This window comes from Phoca vitulina, unplaced genomic scaffold, assembly GCF_004348235.1.
Source record: "Phoca vitulina isolate PV1807 unplaced genomic scaffold, GSC_HSeal_1.0 scaffold19, whole genome shotgun sequence".
Classification (NCBI taxonomy): Eukaryota; Metazoa; Chordata; class Mammalia; order Carnivora; family Phocidae; genus Phoca; species Phoca vitulina.
The window spans coordinates 8,887,483-8,912,237 of record NW_022589722.1 but is presented as its reverse complement, the minus strand read 5'-3'; the positions used below and the strand labels follow the sequence as shown (position 1 = coordinate 8,912,237).

The 24,755-nt window shown below is 44.5% G+C and overlaps 1 protein-coding gene across 1 annotated transcript in view; it reads right to left on the bottom strand.

Annotated features, from left to right (window-relative positions):
- Positions 1 to 24,755, bottom strand: part of PLXNC1 (plexin C1) — a 152,375-nt gene that overhangs the window by 53,021 nt on the left and 74,599 nt on the right. Inside the window, exons 7-15 of the mRNA XM_032416709.1 lie at positions 23,762 to 23,849; positions 21,609 to 21,711; positions 21,363 to 21,464; positions 11,031 to 11,170; positions 8,198 to 8,377; positions 5,536 to 5,623; positions 2,747 to 2,950; positions 2,442 to 2,627; positions 359 to 461 (exon numbers count right to left, since the gene is read on the bottom strand). Coding sequence (XP_032272600.1) covers positions 359 to 461; positions 2,442 to 2,627; positions 2,747 to 2,950; positions 5,536 to 5,623; positions 8,198 to 8,377; positions 11,031 to 11,170; positions 21,363 to 21,464; positions 21,609 to 21,711; positions 23,762 to 23,849 — 1,194 coding nt within the window. The remainder of the gene's footprint in view (positions 1 to 358; positions 462 to 2,441; positions 2,628 to 2,746; positions 2,951 to 5,535; positions 5,624 to 8,197; positions 8,378 to 11,030; positions 11,171 to 21,362; positions 21,465 to 21,608; positions 21,712 to 23,761; positions 23,850 to 24,755) is intronic.

The window sequence follows — 24,755 nt, the reverse complement described above, 5'->3', positions numbered from 1 at the left end:
GAAGGCAGGAGGAGATGACCAGATTGTGAAAGTCCAAAATGCCAGAGGAATTCTGAAGGAATAACGCAAATGGGAGATTTGTAATTGCCATTCACAGTACTGGGGAAGTGAGTTGGACTATATTTCTCAAACACCAAGACGCCATCTTTGCAATCCAGCTTTGTATCGATGAGGAATCCTAAAAAATAGTTAGAAAGCCCTCAACGTGTACCTATGATTCCTTTCCCAAAGTTGTGATTTGGGTTTTTACTCATCAATACTCAACTGAGGCAAACAGCCCCTGAAAGCTGAGAGTCTGCCTGCCTGACGAGAGGCCCCAGGGAATCATTTCTCTGACAAAATCAAACAGGGCACTTACCAAAGATGACAATCACTAGCAAGACGGGAAGCACAATCAGAAAATACCAAGTGGTAGGAACTGTTTCCTGCTCAACGTAGAGCTCCAGGTTTCCCAGTTTGACCTAATGGGACAGAAAGTCATTAGACTCAATTGAACTGGGCGCCATATTTATGTACACACTTTTTCCTCCAAATTATTTTCCCCAAGATACAAAAAGGTGACAAGCTAGGTAGGATATATGAATTCAAGTCCCAGCTCAGGCAGATTGGCTGTGTGAACTTGAGCACATTGAGAACATTCACCGTGCCTTGATTTTCAGATATGTCACAGCTGAGGTGCACTGGACTATACCTGGAGATTTTAGAATTGAGTCCTCTTTGCCCTAGGGGTTTAACTCAGCCATCCCATCCTTACTTTCCTCATCTCTAAAGTGGGATGTAGATAGTGCCTCTTCGTAGGGTTGTCGTGAAGACTAAATGTACTTCATCGTTTGAGTGAGTGGCTCATGGCAGTCCTCCCAAAACTCTCCAGTGGCTTCCCAGAGCTCAAAGCCAAGCCCTCGCAATGGCTCACATGTTCCTTTTTTTTTTTTAATTTTTTCCCCAAGATTTTATTTATTTATTTGAGAGAGAGAGAGAGAGAGAGAGTGAGCGAGCAAGAGAGAGAGATCACAAGCAGGGGGGAGGGGCAGAGGGAGAAGCAGACTCCCCGCTGAGCAGGGAGCTCGATGCGGGACTCGATCATGACCTGAGCTGAAGGCAGATGCTTAACTGACTGAGCCACCCAGGCGCCCGGCTCCTTGCTCCCTCCGGTAACTCTCCAGCCTCCTTGAATATTCCCCCTTGCTCCCTCTGCTCTAGCCACACTGGCATCCTTGTTGCTCCTCATATGCACCAGGCAGGCTCCTGACTCAAGACTTTTGCAACCTGCAGGTCTAGAACCCTCTAGCCCAGAGAGCCCATGGCTCACTCCCTCTCCTCCTTGAGGTCCTTACTCAAATGTCATCTTCCTAGACAGACCTTGGCTGCCCACCCTTGCACACCTTGCAGTACTGCCTGTCCCTGCTTCATGCTTCTCCATGGCGATCACCACCACCTCACACATTTTCATTTACTTTCTTCACTCCATGTGTCTTTAGGTAACCCCCACAAAGGCAGAACCTGGGGTCTGTTTTCTTCTCCGCTGCGTTCCCGTCACAGAAGAGGCCCTCAGGGACCATTTCACGACTAGAGATTGCTAGCGTTACTCTCCTCACCCGGTGTGACATGTGGCACTTGTGAGTTCAGCTGTTACTGGTCTGATAATAATTAGTACCCTCTTCATCACACAGATGGACCACTGGAGGCTCAGCCAAGCCCAGCGACGTACCTAAGGCCATGCAGCTATTAGCTGGTGCAGCTGGGACATGGACACATTTTTTTGGGGGGGTCTTACAGTCTGATATTCTTTTTTCTTGACCTTTATTCAATATTTATGACTACAGATCATAAAGCATTTTGGGGGGGTATAGACTGTGGAGAGCCTCATATGGCATGAACACCATAAAGAAAGACTTCTAATATGGTTCTGTTCCCAAGGGTCTCACATCTTTATTGTGGGACATAAATATACCTCTGATGGGACCCTCAAACATGTTGGGAGGAGATGAATTGCGGCATGACTCCATGACAGAGGAAGCAGCCCACGGCCCAGAGATCATCTGGTCTCCACCAGAATCGGATGCTACTCTGAATGTGCTGGGTTTCCGCTAAGACATGTCATCCCTACATTTGGCAAAAGAATGATAGCTCGTTCGTCCGTGGTCTAGAGATTCTGTGTGCAGGTGCTACGGTCTAAATGTATGGCTAGAACAAAACTATCAAGACTCATTAGTATTACAGACAATGGTGTGTTCAGTGCTTTGACATTCGAATGGGCACATGGATGGATTCGACCCGCTCTTTTGGAGGAATTATGCTTGCGCCTGCAATAGCAGCTTTGTTTATCTGCTATTTAAAGCGAAGATCTAAAGATCCATAACAGATGTCATTCTGGCTTCAGTGTCACTGAGAAGTGCCCCAAATAAGGTACAACCAACAGGTAGGAGTGTCAGGTGACTTACGCGAACTTTCTTGGAAGAGGTGTCAATGCTGTTTGCGTTACTGATGCCTTTAATTTTGCAAAGGATGATGGTGAGATCTTGATTTCTCGTAATATTTTCAAAACTGCAATTTAATTGCTCATTTTCCCCGTGGAAGAGGGTGATTTCAATGTCTGTCTTGGAGATGTTGAACTCATCGTTCTCTTTCTGTGAAGAACAAAGAGGAGATGAAGAAATGAGGGCGCCCAAGGGAACCCACAGACACAAGCACACCTTGCCCATCAAGGCGGGGGGCGTGTCCCACCCGAAGGAAGTGAGAAACATACTTGAATTTTCACTTCCAGTTCTGTGTCCCCCTCGGGTTCGACCCGACACCCTGTGAACCTGGGGTCCTCAAGATACTGCAGGCTTCCGCAGTCCAAGTAGGTCTCCTGGACTCTCAGCTTCACAGTGACGTTTGTACGCGCTTTGGAACTCTTTAAACTGGGGGCTAAAAACCTGCAGGAATTCGCCATACAATATTCAGAGACCTGAGGGAGGAGAAAAGAGCATTTTTAAGAACTTCATTACCGAGCCCCCGCCCTGCGATGGAGGAGTGAGGTAACCCGGACAACTGAACTTCTCTGTGCTCCCAATTTCTCATCTGTAAAATGGGGAGAGTGATACTACCCTCCCCTTACAGGGCTGAATGAACCCGAAATCAAATTAAATGCAATGAGGGCTCATTCAACTAAATGGGGGCTAACTTACATGGGATTACATGTGCAGAAATGCTTGGACTCATGCCGGGCCTCCAGTCAGCACTCAAGGAACCCCAGCTGCTATCACTGCGAACACTCTTAGTGGTAATGGGGGCAGCCGGAGGTCACGCAACGGAGAAGGGATGTGCAGAGAGAAGGAGCCTAGCGGAAGAGGGACACGCGGCACCAAAGACTTTGCAGGGTCTGTGTGTCCTGCGAGCCCTCGAGGTGGGTTGGGAAATGTAGGGAGGGAGGGGAGCATCCCCCAGGGAGGCCGCAGGGAGCTGCACACCACGGCTGGCTGCATCCCTCCTTGTCGGGGAACGTCCCCTGGCGCTTAGCGGAAGTCACTGACCCCAAGTGAGGAAAAGGTTTTGCAGGCCTAACAGGAAATCAGGGAAACAAAAGCAAAAGGGACAACGTGGGCCCCCAGGAAAATGTGGAGCATGAAGGCTGGAAAGAATACAGAAAGTGTGGCCTGCTTCACAGCTTTATTTATTAAAAAAAAAAAAACCATAAATACTGTCATTTTTAGGGGTGCAGAGAGATGGACAGAGAAAGCCTCTGGAAAAGAAGAGGTTGACAAAGGTCTTAAAGAAGAACAATAAGGGGTGCCTGGCTGGCTCAGTCCGTGGAGTGTGCAACTCTTGACCATGGGGCTGGGAGTTCCAGCCCCACATTTGGTATGGCTTGCTTAAAGATAAATCTCAAAAAATAAATAAATAAATAGGAGCAATAAAACTTGTGAAAAAAAAATTTGTCAGGTGGGAGTTTACCTGTTTTTTACTTTCTAATATTGGTGTTAAAAAGAGAGGGTAGGGGGCGCCTGGGTGGCTCAGTCGTTAAGCGTCTGCCTTCGGCTCAGGTCATGATTCCAGGGTCCTGGGATCGAGTCCCGCATCGGGCTCCCCGCTCAGCAGAGAGCCTGCTTCTCCCTCTCCCACTCCCCCTGCTTGTGTTCCCTCTCTCGCTGTCTCTCTCTCTGTCAAATAAATAAATAAAATCTTTAAAATAAAAAAATTAAAAAAAAAAAAGAGAGGGTAGGGGAGCACTGGGTGCCTCAGCTGGTTAAGTGTCTGACTTGATTTCAGCTCGGGTCATGATCTTGGGGTTGTGGGACTGAACCCCACATCAGGCTCCGTATTCAGCATGGAATCTGCTTGGGATTCTCTCTCTCCCTTTCCCTCTGCCCTGCACCCCCATATGCTCTCTCTCTTTCTCTCTCTAAAATAAAATAAATAAATAAATCTTTAAAAAAAAAAAAGAAAGAAAGAAAGAAAAAGAAAAGAGAGGGTAGGAAGAGGCCATAGGTGGGAAGATCTGATGCAAGGGGCTGAGACAAACAAAACCTCCTTCCCCCTTAACACCTGTCCAGCCCTGGATCTCTCGTTCACATTTCTGGCGATATGAAGAATCAAAAAACGGTGTGTGTTCACATTGTGGAGACGTGGCCTAGAATCAGATACAAGGTGAGGCCTGGAACTGGCGCTGGGTGTGTCAGGAGGCAGATGTGTGTATGACGAGGCTGTAAGGGTGACTTAGGAAGGCTGTCTGTGCCTAGGCCCAAGCCCACACTGGTCCCAAGCACGGCCACGTCTGTGGCCACAGGCAGACCAGCTAGCTTTGGCAGGAAGTGGTCAGGTGGGGCCCGGAGAGGCTGCTACCTTCACATCTCTTGTTAAGGAAGGAGAGAAAGGGGAAGAGAGAATGGGGAGAGAATTCGAGAAGGGTGTAGGAGTGTACTCGGAGGCCCCAACCTGTATCTGAAATGCATCATTTTGTGTGACGAGGCCCTCCCGTGACTCCTGTGGGTGTTAGCAAGTGGACAAGGGCTGGGGACCGGACCCTTGTGTGGGGACATGCAACGTAAGAGGAGGCCAGGTGAGAAGGAAAGGGACCAAGCCAGACAACGGCAGGAGCAGGAGGAATATATGACAAGATTTCTGGGACTCGGGCAGGTCACTTGGCCTCCACACCACAGCTCTGTGGGCACGATGGGAACTCCACCACCGACTGCACAGAACTGCTATTCTTCGGACATCTCACCTTCGCCCCTCACAAGGCACTTTCACATGTATTCCTAAACATGGTCTCATTAAAGTGCCTCCCTACAAAGCCCACCTGGCGGAAATGGGAGGCCTTGTCATACCAAGCTCATTCCTCTCTCCTCTGCACCACAATTGGAAATACTCCACTGCAAGGAGAAGGTCTTATTATTTCCATTATAGCCCAGATGGTGTATATCCCCCAACAGGTAAAAGCTTGTAATATCACAAAGGCACAGAAATAAAAGATATTCCCCAAGAGATGTAAGTGTGATGAAAACAACATCATCCTTGAAAATTACTATTATTACAAGGTAGCTGAAGACTCACATTTATGTTTCCTTTTAACTCATGTGAAATGATTAAGTTGTCAATTACATCAAAATTTCTGCCCACGATAGTTATATTTTGACCACCACTGCAAAGAGAAAAAGCAACAACAGGAGTTTCATAGTAAACATACAGGCATTTTGCATTTATGAACAAAGCTATCACCTTATTCACACTTAATATTAAACTCAGTTATGTTTGAGAGCCAAGTAATACATTTTAATTTCCAATGCAGGACAATTCTAGAAGTCTATTAATGATACTGGCCACAAATGTATAGTTTTTAAGATACATAAATATAAAAATTCAGATCAGATCCTGTTTTAATTCTAGGAAAATGCCCAAGTTCTTCTACAGAATTTGCAGCCTTGCTGTGTCATGTTGCCACATATAATCAGATCATCGGCTATACCCTGGAAAGGTTTCACTAAACAGAATTTTGTTTGATTGCTGTTTAATCTATATTAAGATACTTCAATCTAACAATTTTCAAAATCAAACTCCCAACCTACCAATTATACTTTATTTAGGGAAGATAGGGAACATTTTGGACAAGGTAAAATTATAAATGACATTAAAACTATAAATTCCCATTTGGTAGGCCATATAAATAACAGCTACGTTCTCTCTCTCCAAAACCAAGCCAAATGATTTCACATATTCTCACCACATAATCGCATATAAGCAAAGTGGTCATTAGATGTGAAATAAACAGCTGTCCACAGCTCTGGCTGCCCTCGACCCCCCCCAACCCCCCGCCCCGTTCATGTAGGTCATTCCAGGGGACAGGAGTCTGGGAATGTCCGCTCTGTGTGCCAGCCGGGCCCAGCCAGGATGACAAGACCTCGAGGTGAGCATGAGGCGGCCAATTTGTGTAGGACAGAAGGAAGACATTAGGCCCCGAACCAGTCACAAGGGGGAAGGGTCAAGCTGGCCTCCTGCCAGCCTGTCCCCATCACTAGAAAGCGGAGCCGAGCACTCTCTGCCGACGCCAGACTGCAGAGCCTCGCCCTTGCCCGGGCATAACTCAGAGTCACGGGCTGAGAACAGCACAGGTGACTGGACACTAAGAAGCCTAATCGGATCACTACGCTGTGCACCGGAAACTAATATAATATTGTAGGCCGACTATACTTCAATTAAAAAGATAATAAAGAAGCCTCTTATTTGATGGCAAAACAGAACGCTGGTGGCTCGGAGCACAGCAGCCTGGGCCAGACCGCCTGGGAGCCCAAGCAAGTCGTTTGAATGCTCTATGCCTCAGTTTCCTCTCCTGCTAAAGGGGCTACTGCTAGTCCTTCTGTGACCATTAACTGAGTTACTAGATGTAACACACAAGGCATGTGGGGAGTGCCACGTCAATGTTTGCTTTTATTTATAGGAAGGATTTAGACCCCGAGCAGGGAGTGCAGTGCTAGAGGCTTGGTTTAGAAATTTCCGTTTTTCTCATGCCACTGTAAGGCAGAACTGGTGAAGTCCCAACCCCCCAGTCCCTTGGAATTTGACTGTATCTGAAGACAGGGTCTTTAAAGCAGTAATTAAGATTAAATGAGGTCATTGGGGTGGGCCCTAATCCAATAATATGACTGGTGCCCTCATAAAAGAGGAGATAAGGACACAGTCACAGAGGGAAGACAACGTGAAGACATAGGGAGGAGACCATTTATCTGCAAGCCAGGAAAAGAAGCCTTGGAAGAAACCAACCCTGACATCTGCCTCTGAACACTGGACTACAAGTGTTTTGCTCCTGTTTTTTCTTCTTTTTAAAAAAAAAAAAAAAAAAAGGTTCATCTACATTTTCACCTAGACAGTACTTTGAAAATCAGCTTCATGCTGTGTTAGGTGAAATCTCTTATTATGAAAATATCTTTAGGGTTATATTCCAAAATCCGAATGTGAATTTAAATTCAACTAGGCAGACAAATTTTTTTTTTTTTTTTAATATACTGGAGTCATCTGGAAGAGTTTATTTTGGAATGTCAATCTCTCTCTGAGGGAGTATCTTTGAAATGTAGATACTGCTTTTCATTTAGATAGCTCCCAATATTTCCTCGAATTATTCAAAACAGCTTACTCGAAAGGTTATAAAATGAAAGTTGTAAGAGAGAAGCTTTGTGTCACAGGCAGGAGTGAGATGTTGTATATTTGTATCGGAAACGTAGGCTAAGAGTAGGTACCTCAATGAAACAAACATTTTAAAAGGCGAAAGACTTATACAATCTGACGAGAAACCACAGTATGAACACATATATTAGCTGTGAGCTTCCTGGCAGCCACAGCTCAGAGGAAAGCAGGATATGCTCACAGTGTTCACGGGGACAACTGCTGGTCAGGTACGTGTGTGTTTTCTAGGAATAAATCCTAAGGGGAATTCTGTGAGAGGAATTTACATAGGACTATTATTTCTATATTTATCTGAGTAAAATCCATGATCTTTATGCATATGACCCTTTTCTTTTCTTCTTCTTCTTCTTTTTTTTTTTCTTTTTTTAAGAGAGGGAGAAAGAGAGAGCAGGATGGGGGAAGGGGGCAGAGGGAGAGAGAGATCATCTTAAGCAGGCCTCACACCCAGCACGGAGCCCAATGTGGGGCTCGATCTCACAACCCTGAGACCATGACCCCTTTAAACACAAAGACAGAAAAGTATGAATCCAGAAAGCACCTGATCCAGGTGGTGGCAGGGTATATGAGGGAACAGTGCGGCAGAGCAATATACGACAAGGGTCCCACAGATGTACAGTTCCCGCCGTCAAACTGGATACACACATCCTTCATTTCTTTTCGGCTTGATGGTAGAGAGAATTTCATATGGGTGTCATTTAGCACATGGCTAACCTGTATCCTAGAAAAGGGCAGAAAAACAACTCTTAAAGGACCCAGACGCTTAGCATAGTTGGCTTCTGAACATGACTGTGTATGAATTTTACTTGAACTGCAACAGTTCACAAACTATCAGAACAGTTGGAGGCAACTGCTGGTTCATCAGGGGCCCCTGACCACTGTGGGCATCATCTGGGGCAGGGGTCCTCTTTCTTCTACGCATTTTTATGTTTCTTTTATGTTTTTGCATTTTCCTTAGAAATGGGGAAAGGAGAAGTCCTAACAGAAAGTGGAACATGGACTGGGTACTAAGTTGTATTAAGGAATTCCTGTTAATTTTGCTGAGTATGAGAACGGCACTATGCTCATCTGCTGGAGACACATACTGTGGTGTGTGTGAGGGAAAGGATACGGCATCTGCAATATGCTTACTCCAGCCACCATCCGTCCCTCCCCTCCAAAAACGAAATGAGACTGGCAAAATGTTGCTAAGTTTTGGAGCTGGAGGATGGGTACAGAGAGGTTTGATGCACTCTTCACTCTTGGGTATGACTGGAAATTTCTGTAATGGAAAGCTTAAAAAAAGAGAAGTTCCAGTTGAGCGGTAGAAGGGTAGAACCCCATCCCAGGCAGAGATAGAAGATTCTGCCATTCGGAGAGCAGAGAGCCCATGACCAGAGTCTGTGCCAAGAATCCAGGGGTCTCGGGGTTCAATCAGCATCAGAGCGAAGCTGCCTCCCAAGGAGCTCCAGACGAGAAATTAGTTGGGAATATCCTGGGGGCTTCTGACATCCACAGGACCTGCCTTCGACACCCTTCAGGGGACAAAGCAAAGCCTTCTACATTATTCCCTCTGTAACCTGCACTTCCTCTGTACATCATGTCTACAATGAGCCTCTAAAGCAAAAAATCATTAAGGCTGGGTTGTGCTGAATAATGCTCGGTATGTTACATGTGAATCTACTGTTACTAAAGGATATGTGCATGATTATTAACGTTAACGCACATACCCTTTAAGTAGTAATAATAAATCCTAACAATAAGGCAAATTCAGAAATCATCTGAGTCAGTGTGCAGTCACACTACCTCGGATTTACATTCTAAACTTTATATTCAGAGCCACGCTCTAGGAAATTCATCGTAAAATGGCTGATCATTAAAATCCAGGCTTGTTTATAAATTTTGGAAGGAGAGAGGGGGAAATGTGGGTCGTTCTGCTATTATTCTTGTATTTTTCCCTTCAGAATAATAAGGCATTTGAAGAATACCTTATGAAAAGAGTTTGGGATTATGGCATGAACTCAGATATAGGATTAACTGGGTATTATGTTTACTTCTCGTGAACTTGGGTTCACCACTCTGATGTGGTTACTGAAATGCTACATGCAGAAAGGCCTCTGAGTCATTTAATTTAATAACTGCAGTATCTTGAGACACATTCAGAATTGAAATGAGAGCATAAAGAGTCAAAAATAGGGTAATGCTCTGAACACCAACTTATTTTCCAGTGAAGGTGATTGCCTTTCAGTGAACACACAGGTGTCGAACTTCACAGATTTCGCTACACATAATGAAAGATTTTCACAATAAGGTATTTAGCCAGGACCAACGGCACAAAAATGCCTATGCCGCAAAGATATAGCTGCTGATGTGCGCTGGATAATTCTGGTAAATAGCAGAGCCACCCATGAACAGCTTTCTCCATCAAGATGACAGGCATCCCAGATTTACTGTGAGGAGGGGGAAGAGGACGGCAGTTACATGCAGCAAATGAATTAAAACAGAAAATTCAGTAAATAAGTGTGGCCGATTAAAATGCTGTACAAATCTGTTGTAGTAGTTAACAACCAAAACACCACGCTTCAGCACATTGTCTCCAATGCATTTCCATGATGAGAACGAGCTCAGTGTTACACTTCATATAGACCGCGATGTCTTTTACTTCAAATTAACCCAAACTTATAAAAGCTAACAAGCAGAAAACTCAAATTGTCTATTGTGTTATTATTATGACATCTCTCTTGGGGGTAACATTTGCACAAGGATGTCAGGGAGACAATGAAAAATTATTTTCTCTCCAAGTTTCATTGAAAGGATGAGTTAGGGGGAAAGAAGTGATAGAAATAATGATATTCAAATGGTACTCTGACCAGATATCTGTGTTGGGGTGTTTGGTCTTTTTTCTTTAACTACTAATACATGTTTCATTTAGTTTATTTAGCCTGACACCAATCCAACGAAGAGAAGGCTACAAAGAATAAAACAGATGAGGAAATTTCTTTTTCCAACTTTGAGTGATACATTGGAAGAGCTGTCCTATCTTACCATCAAAGTCCTAAGTATGCAACTATTTTTCTAAGGGGATCATCTTCAAGATGATGTTTGCTACTCAAAATACTTGATTTTGTTAATGGATATAAATCAAGACCTCAAATAGGCAACACCCTGAGGTTTTGGGTGGTAAGAGGGAACAGATTCTCTCACAATTAACTTCAAATGTGGTGTTTAAATTATTCTGCTTCTTGAAATTATGTCTTATCAAATATGCAGACCGATGGCCCACTTTGGCCCATGGCAATACTTTGAAAAGATTATAGTCACAATGATATGCCTCTGGCATAAGTTTGAGCTTTTTACTATATTATCAAGGATAAATTACTATTATGTCAACTCACACATCCTTCTCGCAAGTACTGGTTCCTTTCAGGATCATCGTAATGTTGGATGCCTGGGTAAAGTTTGCCCCTGTGACGATCACGTTACTTTTCCCTAAAGTCGATATCTTCTGTGGCTCAATGGACTTAATGTAAAAGACCTGTCGGAAATAAAGATTCACACACAAGATCAAAGCTAAGAAATGGCATTGTTCCAAAAAATCTGTTTATGCGCTGCCGTTCGAAGAAATCACTGGGAAATTACAACATTTTGCAAACACAAGCAGACAGTGTTTAATGAAATCAATGAATTCAAGGAAGAGTGCTGAAGATTCATGTCTCTCAACATGCGACACCGTGAGGTCAAACCAATTAGTCTTCATCTCACAAGACAGTTGAAAATACAGTTGAAGAGTCTGACATTCTGTCTGAAGAGTGAGATCTCACCAGAGTCTCGAAAATGCTCACTACCTTACAGGAGTATACTGCAGGGAAAAACTTCAAGAAATCAACCCAATCAGCCACCTAATACCCAGTAGTCAGATGCCAAACCACTGTGGTCAATTGTTTCTTCTCCAGTGGTACCCATTCATGTAGGCTTATGCACCTTACTTCTCTGTTTGCAATGTCTAATCAAAATCTCCTTAAAAGTCTGACTCTTGGTTTTGGCTCAGGTCATGATCTCAGGGTCGTGGGATCGAGCCCCACGTCGGGCTCTGCACTCAGCATAGAGTCTGCTTGGGATTCTCTCTCTCTTTCTCAAAAAAATAAATAAAATCTAAAAACAAATCAATTATTCCCACAACAAAAAAAAAAAAAAAAAAAAATTACAAATTCTCCTTAAAAGAAAAAGGCCTTTATCTGATGGCAAGAATCACTTTCCCTTTCAAAGATGAGACAATCCTGATTTCTTTCAGTTTTCTTCTACAGATGTTACCGTCTATCGTTTTGATCATTTTGTTGTTCTTCTGTAGACCATTTCCAGCATGTCTGTATTCTTCTACAATACGGTGACCAAAACAGGACAGAAAATTCTGCTTCTGGCCGATATAAAGTACAGCAGATCTTTAGCATGAGAGCATTTCATACTCACACTCTTGACATTTGAAAACAACCTCCAGGGCCAGAGACACAAAACCAGGCGAAATCGGGCTAAGCCATAAATGCCAAATGTATCCGCGTGGAGGATCAAGTCTAGGCGGAAGCCACTGACAGCCCTGGGAGGGCATCAGTCATGCCCAACCCCAGCCTACCACCTGCTTCCTGAAGCAGCCTACTAGTCTCCGCTCCGTTCTATGTGTGATGCTTATCACGATGGACTTTCGGGGCTGTTCGGGCTGACCCGCCCACTGGGAGGGAGGTCTGATTCCGCTCCTCGGCACACACGGGGGCTGTACGGTGGAGCGGCCGCCGTCGCCCGTCAGCACTACGGATTGGTTCTGCCGATGGAGGTGAATCCCTCGTTCGTGTCATCGCAGCAATGATGTAATGTGACAGAGAGTGGATTTCAGGGGCAGAATTTCTTTTAATCACTCAGTAGAGGAATTTCGCCCCGTATTTATAGAATCATGAAGGGTCCCTTTGATTATTCTGTTATACTTGACTGCATTTTTATGGGGGGAGTTATCTGCAAGCGTGGTACTTGGAATGGGGGGATCAGCGAAGACTGCAGGTAAATCCCTTGCAGATATCAAGTGTGTGCCAGACAGCTGAAGGCTTGCTCTTCGCCCTGACTCGGCGACAGCTAAGGGAACACGTGTTTACTGAGCATGTACGGGGGTCCCCAGAAGAGCCCCACGTGTGCGGGGGACACGTGATCTATGTGCGCGCCAGAGCAGGAACTGGCCACCTAGTGGCTTCGCCTGTAACAAGCCAAATCCAGGCCACCGCTTGCCTTTGTATGGCCCGTGAAAGAAACGTCAAAAAAGTTACAACGTTCCGTGACATGCGAAAATACATGAAATCCCGATCTTGGCGTCCACAAATGGAGCGTTTCTGGCCCGCGGCGCACCCGTTCATGGACGTGCTGCCCGGGGCTGCTAACAGCACAGCAGCGCGGAGCCGCGGGGCTCACGAAGCCCAGCCCATTCTCCGTCTGGCTCTTTGTAGGAAAAATGGGCCAACCCCTGCGCAGTAGAAGGCCTCTGCCTCCTTAGGGCCGAAAGAGAGCCTGCGGTTTTGTTTTATGTACATCCCAGCAAAGACGCACATTTACACCCAAGCCCACGGTGATCCCCACGTTTCTTTCTGGGCAGCCCTTCTGGATTCCTGTACTTAGACTGTAATATCTGTTCCAGAAAGACTCTCGCACACCCCAAGTAAATGCTACTTCTCTACTCCTGGGAGAGGATAAAAAGAACCTTATAACTAATGTAAAAAAAAAAAAAAATTTTAAGGGGGTTATATTTTGCTTCTTAAACGGTTCTATAAACACCATCAGTGGACCCACCACGTTGCCTTATTAACTTTTTATTTCTCCCTGAGCAGAGACAGCCCTGCTACTTCAAAAGGATTTTATTTTTAAACCTTATTGTTTAGAGAAGTATCCATCGACTGTCTAGGATGAAATCCAGCCCTGGTCTATCTCCTGAATGCAGATGCTTCTAGTCTGTTTGCAAAGAGGGTCAAATTAGTTGCCCTTTGTTTGCTTGGAGAACTTCTCTTAATGTTAGTGAGTTAAAGAGCTAGCAAGAGGACCTCATCAAATACACTGTGCAGGTATACAAGAAAAAAAAAAAGAGAGAGAGGGTAGCTATATGGCTGTACCATATGGCTGCAACAATTCTTAGAACTATAACATTTTCTATTTTTACTGATAAAGGTTTTTAAAAATCCCGTACAGACAGAAGGCAAAGAATGACCTCCCAACAAATGTTTCACACACTTATTTTAGATCTATTTTTATATTTTAATCAAGAGTTAATCTCACAGCCTGGTATAAAGTAGTGGGCCCCCTGAGCTGACACACAGAAGGGGTTAATTTAAAAACAGAATCTGGGGCGCCTGGGTGGCTCAGTCGTTAAGCATCTGCCTTCGGCTCAGGTCATGATCCCAGGGTCCTGGGATTGAGCCCCGCATCGGGCTGCCCCCTCAGCGGGAGCCTGCTTCTCCTTCTCCCACTCCCCCTGCTTGTGTTACCTCTCTTGCTGTGTCTCTCTCTGTCAAATAAATAAATAAAATCTTTAAAAAAAAAAAAAAACCAGAATCTACTTTGATACAAAGAGATGCCTTCTTCCAGCCATACAGTAGGATTGCACCCTCATCTTAGGTCCAAGGATTTCCATGCGCCAAATACCACTGATGGTAACCTTCACAACCTGTGTTGTTCAGCAATTAACCTCATAATAGTCCACTTCTTGTCAGTTACGTTTTAAAGACATAAGAGTTCTTTTTAAATGGCTGCCCAATTTTAAATTATTTAATAAAACACTATGAATTCTGGTCCCTCACCAGTTTAAATTACTCCCTATTTTGTGTATGAAAGCACATTAGAAACTGGTTAATTAGGTGATTACAGAACACCCACTTATTTTTATTTTCTTAAAACAAAGTCACTGTAAGACACTGGAAACAGCACAGCCACTAAGAAATAGCTCTCTCTGAAAAGGTCTAAAAGGATCACTTCTGACAGTAAGAGTACTTTTTGTGAAGTCTGACGTCAACACAATTCAAATTACCATGATATTAACGGAGAAAATACTGCTATGATTGAAAAGAATATTGGAAAGAGGTGCATTAGGAAGGCTCCGTTTATTAAGACCAAATTGTACTCTATTAATCTGTTTAAAAAAAAAAATCTGAATATAGCAGAGCTCTCGGTAGGCCTGGACCTGAATCAACGCTCAGTAAAACGTCTCTCAGAGTTTCACTGGTGAAATTAGTTCAAACAGAACTGGATAAAAAGTCACATGAATTCAAAACCAGCTGGAAATCTGAAACCAAAGGACATTAGAGAGATGAAAGGTAGCACAACTAATTAAAGGAAAGTGTCCTGTAGGGCCCTACAGGAGTGAATATTTGGTTCAGAATTATTTAACATCTTTATTAATGACTCAGAAGGACAGAAGTAATGTATTCACGAAATGTAGAAATCGAAAAAAGCGGTGACCAGCAGCGGAAATGGGAAAGTATAAAAGGAGGTGAGATACTGAAAGAAAATACAATCCTGCCGAAGAAAAATAAGAGCACTAGATAGAACAGCATGGTCATGCATCTGATGCTCAGCCCCCAGGTGAATGTTCTCTCATGGGGGCCCCGACATAGACCCCAGGAAACTTGGGATATAACCTCCAATCTCCGGTGGGTCCCAGGACGTACCAAGAGTCAGAGTGGCAACTGAGACACACCAGAAGATGACAGACCAAGGTCCTGTGCTAAGAGACCAAGGCTCACTTCACTGACCTGGGGACTCTAAGGGGAGGCTGACCTGGCCCCAGGCGGGGCTGCCAAGGCCACTCCACAAAGTTGTTACTCTTGGCCACTGAACTTTCCGAGTGTGGCAACTCAGAACTGGCCTGAGTGACTGGGACTCCATGACCAGGGCGGGCGGCTCCAGCCCGGCAGAGACCCCTGACTGTAAATTAGACCCAGCCACTCCAAATCCACCCCTCGGCTGAGTTTTGACTTCAGCACGAAGCTCTTGCTGCTCCACTCTCCTCCAGACCTCAGTTTCCCATCTTGGGCCTCTTTTGCTCTCCCTGTCTTGGAGAAGATGCTAGTCTTGCCTGGGTCTGCATCCTCCACTCTCACCACGCCCACCCTCCCCTCTCCGGAGGCTCTGAGGCTAATGCACCTGCCCCGGCTGGAGGTCTTCAGCCCACCCACGTTTGTCCACACGTGGGACAGGCTGTGCCAGTCTAACGCCACGAGAAGCCAGTGTTAGTTTTCTCCCTTCCAGACTGACTCATATCAGCAACTCCACATCATTTAATACTTGCTTATATTCACTGAGGTCATACAGTGTAGAGTAGTGGTTAAAACTGTGGGCTCTGGCGTCAGACTGCCTAGGTTCAAAGCTCTTGCTTATCATTTACAACCTACCAGTCCTCTGCAAGCCAACATCTCTTTGCCTATAAAATGGGGAAAATAGGTCCACTGTGAGGCTTACATAGAGATACTCTGAGCTCAGGACATAGCACAGGCTCAGCAACTAAGGGTCACCCATCTTCTGTTGTACACCTTCTTACATCTTCTGTTGTACACACTCAACTGCTTCACGACAATGAGTTTTACTTCCTCCAAAATATTGTAAGTGTCACAGCGTAAGCTCGAGGGCACACACTTCGCCCACCTGTCCAGCACACAGTAAGTGCTCAATAAACACATTTTGAATGAATGCATAAATGAACGGTTGCCAGTGCATTCCATGGCACCGAGCCCACTGCTAGGCCCACAGAAGCCACTCAACAAGGTAGATCTTCAACTTAATTTCACTGTTAAAAGCACAGTCTCCGAAGGAGTCGATTTGGATCGCCTGTGAGAAATTAGGATGCACATTCAGAAGTGGTGGAGGACGAGAAGAGGGGGTGTGAGGAAGACAAAGAAAGAACACTGTGAATGTAGGTCCCTCGAGAGCAGGAGACACGGCTTTGTAGGGTGTATTTCCACCCGACCAAGATAAGCAGACGGCGAAGAATAACAAATACGAGAACAACATCATATCAGAGATCTGCACAACCTTTCTGTGTGAACAGGAGAGGGAGAGTGGCCAGTTCTCTCAGCAGGTGGAAGACTGTTAAGAAAAGGAAGAGAGGTGAGTGCAGGGCCACAGGGCCAACCATCTGAGAGAGACTGGCCTCTACAGCTGAAAATACTTCTCACCCAAAGGGCAAACATCGGGTTTTGAGTTCATTTCCCTGTTTTGGTGGTGCCTTTCCTTAATGCAGCCCCCTCCCCGATAAATGACAACACATATTTGTAGCTGGGATAAAGGGATTGGGGATAGGGGCATGAAACAGCATGAGGGCAACCCGCCCAACCCAAGACACCAGAAACTCTGTCTCCTAAGTGCCACGTCCTTAGATGAGCAAATTCGCACCTTAAAAGATAAATGTCTTGAGTAGCATTCTGTGGCTGCTGAAGAACAAACCCCAAGCTCCTCGGCCTGGTGTGTAAGGCCCCCCCAGATGCCGGCTACGGGGTCATGTCAGCCCTGTGTCCCAGGATTTCCTGTACCCTTCTGCTCCAGCCAGACTGAATTACTTGGGTCTCCTGGACCTCAGGTATGGATGACCTGGAATTTTCTGGCGACCCACTATCTTTTGCTAATACTAGCCCCTCTGCTCAGAATACCCACTCCTCTGTCTCCATGAGTCTCGTCCCTCAACTGTTGGCTGAAATGCCATCTCTGTCTATCAATCCATCCATCCATCAAAACCTTAACCAACTACACTGATTAAGTGTTTTTAGCTGCCAGGCACTGGGCTTAAATAAACAGGAATGACTAAGCCGAGGCTGCGGGAATAGCCAGGCTCTCTGAGATTGTGTACTTTCTGGTACTTCTCCTATGTTAATATTTTTTATCTTATATTCTTACTTATGTACTCATGTACAAGATTCTTGAGACTGTTGGCAAGACATGTGCCGGATTCATTTGTGTCCTCCTCATTGTAGCCACGAAGCTCAATATAATGGCATCGACTAGGTGCTCAATATACACCTGTAGTAAGAATCAACTCCAGCTCAGCATCATGAAGCCTAAAAGCATGTCTGCACCATTCCTATCCCAGCATGTCTGCACCATCCCAGCCCCTGGCACGCAGGAAGCACTCGGGACATGGGTGATGTGGGAAGATGCATTGAGGGAGAGCTCTCAGTGCCTTCTCTGCTAGGAAAAGTGTTCAGTACTCCATTCAAGGCCAACACAGGACCCAAACTGGAAACGTGGAGTTACACATCCACATGATAATGAAAGATAGCAGTATACGCCAGAGCACGAGAAACCCCCCCGGGACCAGTAATACTATACCACTCCCTAGGAACCGAAATCGAGATTCTGTTCTGAGCCACATATTTAAAGAAAACATTCCAGGATCAACAAAATACCTTTCTGCAAACTAAGAAGGGTCATTCACACAGCAGCACTGGAGACAGGCCTGGGCTTTTGGTTATGTTCAGACTTGTCCTGCCCACTTGGTAACCCAGCCAGTTCTTTAACCACCCAGTGTCAAAGGTCAAAAGGCACAGGAAGACACTAACATAAAAGAAATTTTTAAAAGTCATTGCCTGGACTACCACTCAGCAATAAAAAGGAACACACTATTGATCTGTAAAAGAACTTGGATGAATTTCCAGAGAATTACGTTGAGTTAAAAAGACCAATCCCAAAAGGGCATGTCTGGATGATTCCATTTATATAGACTCCTTGCAATTATAAAATTATAGAAATGGAGAACAGATCAGTAGATGCCAGGGGTCAGAAATGGGGAGTAGGAGGGAGGAGGAAAGGGGGTGTGGTGATAGAGCTGTTCTGTATCTTGACTCTTGTCACTGTCAGTATCTTGGTTGGGATATTGTGTGATGGTTTTGCAAGATGTTACTATTGGGGGAAACTGGGCAAAAGATCTCTCTGTCTTATTTTCTTACAAGTACATGTAATCTACAATTACCTCAAAATAAAAAAGTTTAACTTTTTCCCAGTCTTGAAAAAGATGAACCAAGTTGAAGGACTCACACTTTCTGATTTCAAAACTTATTACAAAGCTATAGTAATGAAAACAGTGTGATATGGGTATAAAGACAGACATATAGACCAGTGGAACAGAACAGATAGCCAGAAGTAAACCCTTGCATATCTGGTCAAATGATTTTTGATAAGGGTGCCAAGGCCATTAAATGGGAAAAGGAGCGTCTTTTCAACAAGTAATGTTGGGAAAACTGGATATCCACATGGAAAAGAATGAAGCTGGACCCTTACTTTATGCCATATATGAAGATTAACTCAAAATGGACTAAAGATCTAAATATAAAACTCTTAGAAGAAAACATGGGTGAAAAGCTTCATGAAATTGGATTTGGCAATGATTTCTTGGATAGGACAACCAAAGCACAGGCAACAAAATAAAAAAAAAAAAAAAGAAAAACTGGACTTCATCAAAGTTAAGAATTTCTGTGCATCAAAGGATACAATCAACAGATTGAAAAGGCAACCTATGGAATGGGAGAAAATATTTGCAAATCATGTATCTGGTAAGGAGTTGATATCCAGAATATATAAAGAACTATAAATCAACAACAAAAAACAACCTGATTAAAAAATACGCAAAGGACTTGAATAGACATTTCTCCAAAGAAGACACACAAAGGGCCAACAAGCACAATAAAAGATGCTCAATATCACTAATCTTTAGGGAAAAGAAACTCAAATCCATAATGAAATACCACCTTACACCCACTTAGGATGGCTACCATAAAAACAACCACAAAAATAACAAGAGTTGGAAGGATGTGGAGAAATTGGGATGCTTGTCCAGTGTTGGTGGGAATGTAACATGGCAGGACACTATGAAAAACAGCATGACATTCCCCCCCAAATTAAAAACAGGATTACAATATGATTTGGCAATTCCCCTTTTGGATATATACCCACAAGGATTGAAAACAGGGTCCTCAAGAGGTATCTGTGCACCCATGTTTATAGCAGCATTATTTACAACAGGCAAAAGGTAGAAGCAACCCAAGTGTCCATCCACAGATGAACGGATAAACAAAATGTCGTATGTGCATATAGTGGAATATTTTTCAGCCTTCAAGAGGGAGGAAATTGTGTTCCATGCTAATAATATGGATGAACCTTGAGGACATTATGTTAAATGAAATAAGTCAATCACAAAAAGACAATTCCTATATGATTCCACTTAGATGAAGTATCTAGTGTAACCAAATTCATAGAGACAGGAAGTAGAATGGTGGTTGCCAGGGACTGGCAGGGAGGGGAGGGGATAGAAAACGGGAAGTTATTTTTTAAGGGGTACAAAGTTTCAGTTTTGCAAGATGAAGTGTGTTCTGGAGATGGAATGTGGTGACGGTTGCACAACAGCGTGCATGTCCTTAACACTTCTGAACCGTACGTTTAGAAGTGGCAAAGGTGGTGAATTTTGTTAGGTGTACCTTACTAAAATTGAAAAGAAACAACTAAAACAACAACAAAAGAGAAATTTGATTATTTTAAAAAGCCACTGCCTCCTTGATCCAAATACCTGTCATTATGTCTTAGTTTTATAAGCTAAGGGAAGAGAAGAGTACTAGCCCATCCCTTAATAAAACCTCGAAGACTTCAAATCTGGAGATATCGGCCCACCAAGCCTTTCTAATGCCTTTAATTAACTTCATAATCCATTCTGATTCACATTCCCTCTGCCTGTTAGTTATTCACCTAAAGTTACTATCAACTTTTCAGGAGCGATGAAAAATGTGCTACTGATCCATATTGGCACTTGACCTTAAATACCAGCAAATGGATAACTCAAAACCATAGATTAATCATGAAATAGAAAACAGAGCCTTTTTTTAGAAAAAGAAATGTTGTGTTTTAATTTGTCTGCTCCTGCTCGACCTCCAGATTAATAAGAGCAAGAACCTATCCTTTTTTGTTTGTCACCACATAGTACATGCTCAATTCACTCCCGTTGGCTCGGGGGAGCCAGCCACTCCCAGCACAGGCACTATTCTTTGCCCAGAACGTTTAGGTTGTCATATCCTTTCTTCTCAAACATGTCTGTTGGTTGAACTTGGTGATGTGCTACGAAGAAAATCAGAGGAATTTCCAAGGAAATTTCATAGAAAATATTTTTTCATGAAGAAAATTTTGGGGAAATGGAGAGTTAAAATAAATAAATACATACATACATACATACATACATAAATAAATAAATATCTCATAAGACACAACGCTTTGCTTTGGCACTATTAACTATGGGTCAGATCACCTCTACAAAGTAAAGAGAGGCAATCTGAAGGAGTTTGTATCCTTTGCATAGACTCCCCTCACCCCACGTAACCCCCAGGAATGCCATTGCAATGCGAGGTTCAAACTGAAATCCCCTCAGTGCCGGGTGCTATCTGCTTCCTTCTAACTCCTCCAGAGTGAGCCGTGAAGTCACCTTGAAAATTTTACTCCTACTGGAACGATATCATTTTTCATAATTACCGAATTTTAATTTCTTTTATGTGAGCGTGCAGCCTTTCATGTATGAGCCAATTAAGTGAAACTTGGTTAAAAATCAAAGGTAAAAAAGGGAATTTTGGTAGAAAGTAAAACAAGGAATTTTTAAAAGGAACCCAAAGTAGGAGGAGTTGTTATTGTCATTTAAAAGGGGAATTTTTTCCATTATGAGTCCAAAACCAGGGTCTGACCTGCAAGCCCTGATGGGTCCTATTACTCTTATTCTCCACGAATCTTCCTCCTCCTGCTGTCTTGGGTGGTGTCCGTTTCTCAACAGCAACCTGACAGTGTTCCTGAAATGAAGAACAGCCCTTCAACAACATCCAAACAGATGGGAAATTTAGAGCTTGAAACAAACACAAAAGACAGACTGGGACTGGGTGGCCGCAAACATATATTTTTGGTAAAACCTTATAATAACAAAAATGGTACTTTACCTGGTTTCGCTTGTAATCAGAAGGGTCACAAGCTGTGAAGGGGTGGATACACCTTCTCTCACTTTTACACCAAGCACAGCCAGTTCCAATACATACTGGGCATCTGGCAAAACGGAAAACCAACTTAATTCCTGCATTTTTAGGAAAATGTTCATATCCTAGAATTTCCCTCTGTGATGTGGTGTGCAAGCATTTAAAAGAAGATGGGAAAACAACAACAACCACCAAAGCCCTGGACAGACTGATGAACCCAGGGGAGAGAGAACAGTCCTCTGAGGCTGGGGCTAGAGCACCGAATTTGTGCCCTGCTCTGGGCAACCCCCGGGGCTGATGGACCGTCATCATACCTGCAGGGCTGTTGCCATGGAAACCGGAAGCTGGGGTCACCTGCCGAGCTGGTAGATAACAGGAACCCACCGGCTCTGTTTCTGAATCGGGTTCTGCTATTTGTCTACCCTCAGGGAAGTTTCCCTCTGGAGACTGACCTCCCCCTCTCCACCCCTAGTTCAGCACGCCCTCCCTCGCTGGACTAGTAACACCCCTCTGCCTGGAAGAGGCGAGACCAAAAGTATCGCCTGGCAATAGAGGGAAGGGGGCGCCACTGTTTGCTTTTTAATCAAATTAAGGAAGAACTGTGTCTACTAATCAAATAACCTATCACGTGAGGATAACAGCGGAGGACTTGAAAAGCTTGTCATAGGAAAATCGGAGTTGAAGGAACAATAGAAACAGAAACTGAGGTTGGTCTGGAAACACAGCCATGGGAGGTCAGCCTGGGACAGCAAGAGGGCCAGTGCAGGGAGCGGGGACACCGCTTGTATTTTAGAGTCTTCAAGAAATGCCAAAGCATTCTGTGACTCCGATCTAGAGAGAACTGCAGCTTTGATGGGAGGAGGAAACGCAGGCTCACTGAAGTGTTTATCCAGCCACCTAAGTGAGCTAGAAGCAGGCTTGTGATCTGCATTTGATGCCCCTCCGGTGTGAGTTCTGTACTGAGTGCTTTACTAAGGGAAGTAAGTACTCAAGGACAGGGCACACTCACCCTCTAGGGAGCTGTGCGTCTGAGCAGCTGGTTCGTAATTACCTAGTTGTGGGACCCAGGGCCAGTCACTTCCTTCCGCCTGGCCTCTACACTGGGGAGGGAGGACCTGCTTTATGTTTCAGCTCTCTTTGAGCTATAAAATTCTTTGTAACTCTCCCCCTTTTTTCGTATTTCCACAGACTTCCGAGGCTTTCTGTATCAAGTTTGGTTTCTTCTCCCTCCCAAAATGCATCCAGTTTATTAGAAATAACTGAATTTGATCCCTCTTTAAGAGTGCCTGGTGAAGACAGGGTCCAGGGGCTTCTATTCGGCCAGCAGTAGGGGGGCCCTCCAACTCAGTTTCAAGCCTGAATTCATTTTCCCCCTAGCAACAGTGATTCTCAGGCCAGGCCAAACGAAACTCGTGTTCGATACCCACAGAGTTGGTCAATCAAACGACTGAATGAACTACAGAATCACTAATAATACAGCTTCCCGTTGTTTCCATGGGAACCTCCAACCCATCTTTCAACTGGAAAATCAGGAATCTGAGAAACACGTTTCCTCCCTGTCTTCTTCTACTTTAGAAGCAAGGAGTGTGGTGTGGCCCTAACTCAGGGGGGTACGTAGTCCAACATGGCCAAAGGTGGTACAAAAAGGTTGGTGGGGGGAGAGGGGTGGGTTGGGTGGGAATTAACATGTTCTTTCGATGGAAGAGATTTCATCTTCTCCTTCTCCTTGATGATTTCCCTTGCCTCGTGCTCACACCCTCTACCCTGACTCAAATTCCCAAAGCCGTTCTGATCAGGGGAGAACATAACAGCCCCCCCTCCCCACCCCGCTGTACTCACTTGAAGGCATCTCTTGGTCTGGCGAAAACGTATTTCCCTATTGGTAGGAACACTTAAGCACAGCTGTTTGTTCCTTAGCTGCTGCACCTTACTTATTAGGGCTTGAATGAGCCAGCTTATTAGCTCAGGGGCCCTCCTATCTCCCGTTAGGCCATGCTCCAAAAGGCCCTTTAGAAAGTTCTACTCCACAAAAGAGTTCTTTATGGAGGAAATGGAGGCATAAAGCAAACAAATAAATTAAAACCAATGAAAGAATATTTAAATTTCAAATAAAATCTTACTCTCTTAATGACGAGCAGTTGGTAAAGTTGAATCTTTTTGATAAATGCCAAGAACCGACGGAGAATGTCACGTTGACAACCAAAACATCTGGAGCAAAGGGGAAAAAAATGTCATTTACGATGGAGTCCCGCTATCGTCAAGCAAAGCTGTAAATGCAAAAAATAAATATTTTTGCCTCCTTTGCACAGAGGGTGGGGTGTCCCAGCTGCTGGCATGTGGTTCGTTCCCGGGGGCCGTTCGCGTCAGGCAGCCGAAGTGCAAGCACAAGCCTCCAAACAGACCCAGGCCCACCTCGCGTTCCAAGCCTCCCATGGATAATCACTAGGAAAAAGCCATTTTACAGCCCATTTACATCTCATACTCTCCCCGGGATCACTATCTCAGCTTGTAATTGGCCACGGCATAAGAATAAAACAAGTCACCGAGCAAGAACTGCCTAGAACATGATAACCAGAATGTTGGAGACAAAAATCCTGTAGCTTCAGCAAAATCCACACTGCCGATATTTGCCTAACAGACTCTAAGTGTGCTTCCCATGGGCTGGGTTCCATGATCCTCTTAGAGTCAACTGTTGCCAAATCTATGATAAAAAGTTTTCTTATTTGCTTTGGAAAACATACTCACTGGGTAGAAACCCCTCAAAAGAATAAAGTAACAAGATAAAAACCGTGCTCAATCAGCATTAGAAAAATGTCATTGTTCCTGTATGTCCTCAACTTCTATATTCTATCCGAGGTGATTCCCAATCCCAGGGGTGTATCAGAATCACTTGAGAAGCTGATGAAAACAGATCCCAGAGCCACGCGCCTCGATATCCTGACTTAACACACCTGGAGAGCCTCTGGGACTCTGTGGTGGGCAACGTGCCCCATGACATGATTGCATGCAGCCGGGGCTGGACACAGAGCCTGGAGCGGCCCCCTCGAAGCCCACTGTGTCCAGGGACCGGTGCTCCTCGGTGAGGTTTTCAGTGTCATTCATTTGGGAGGATAC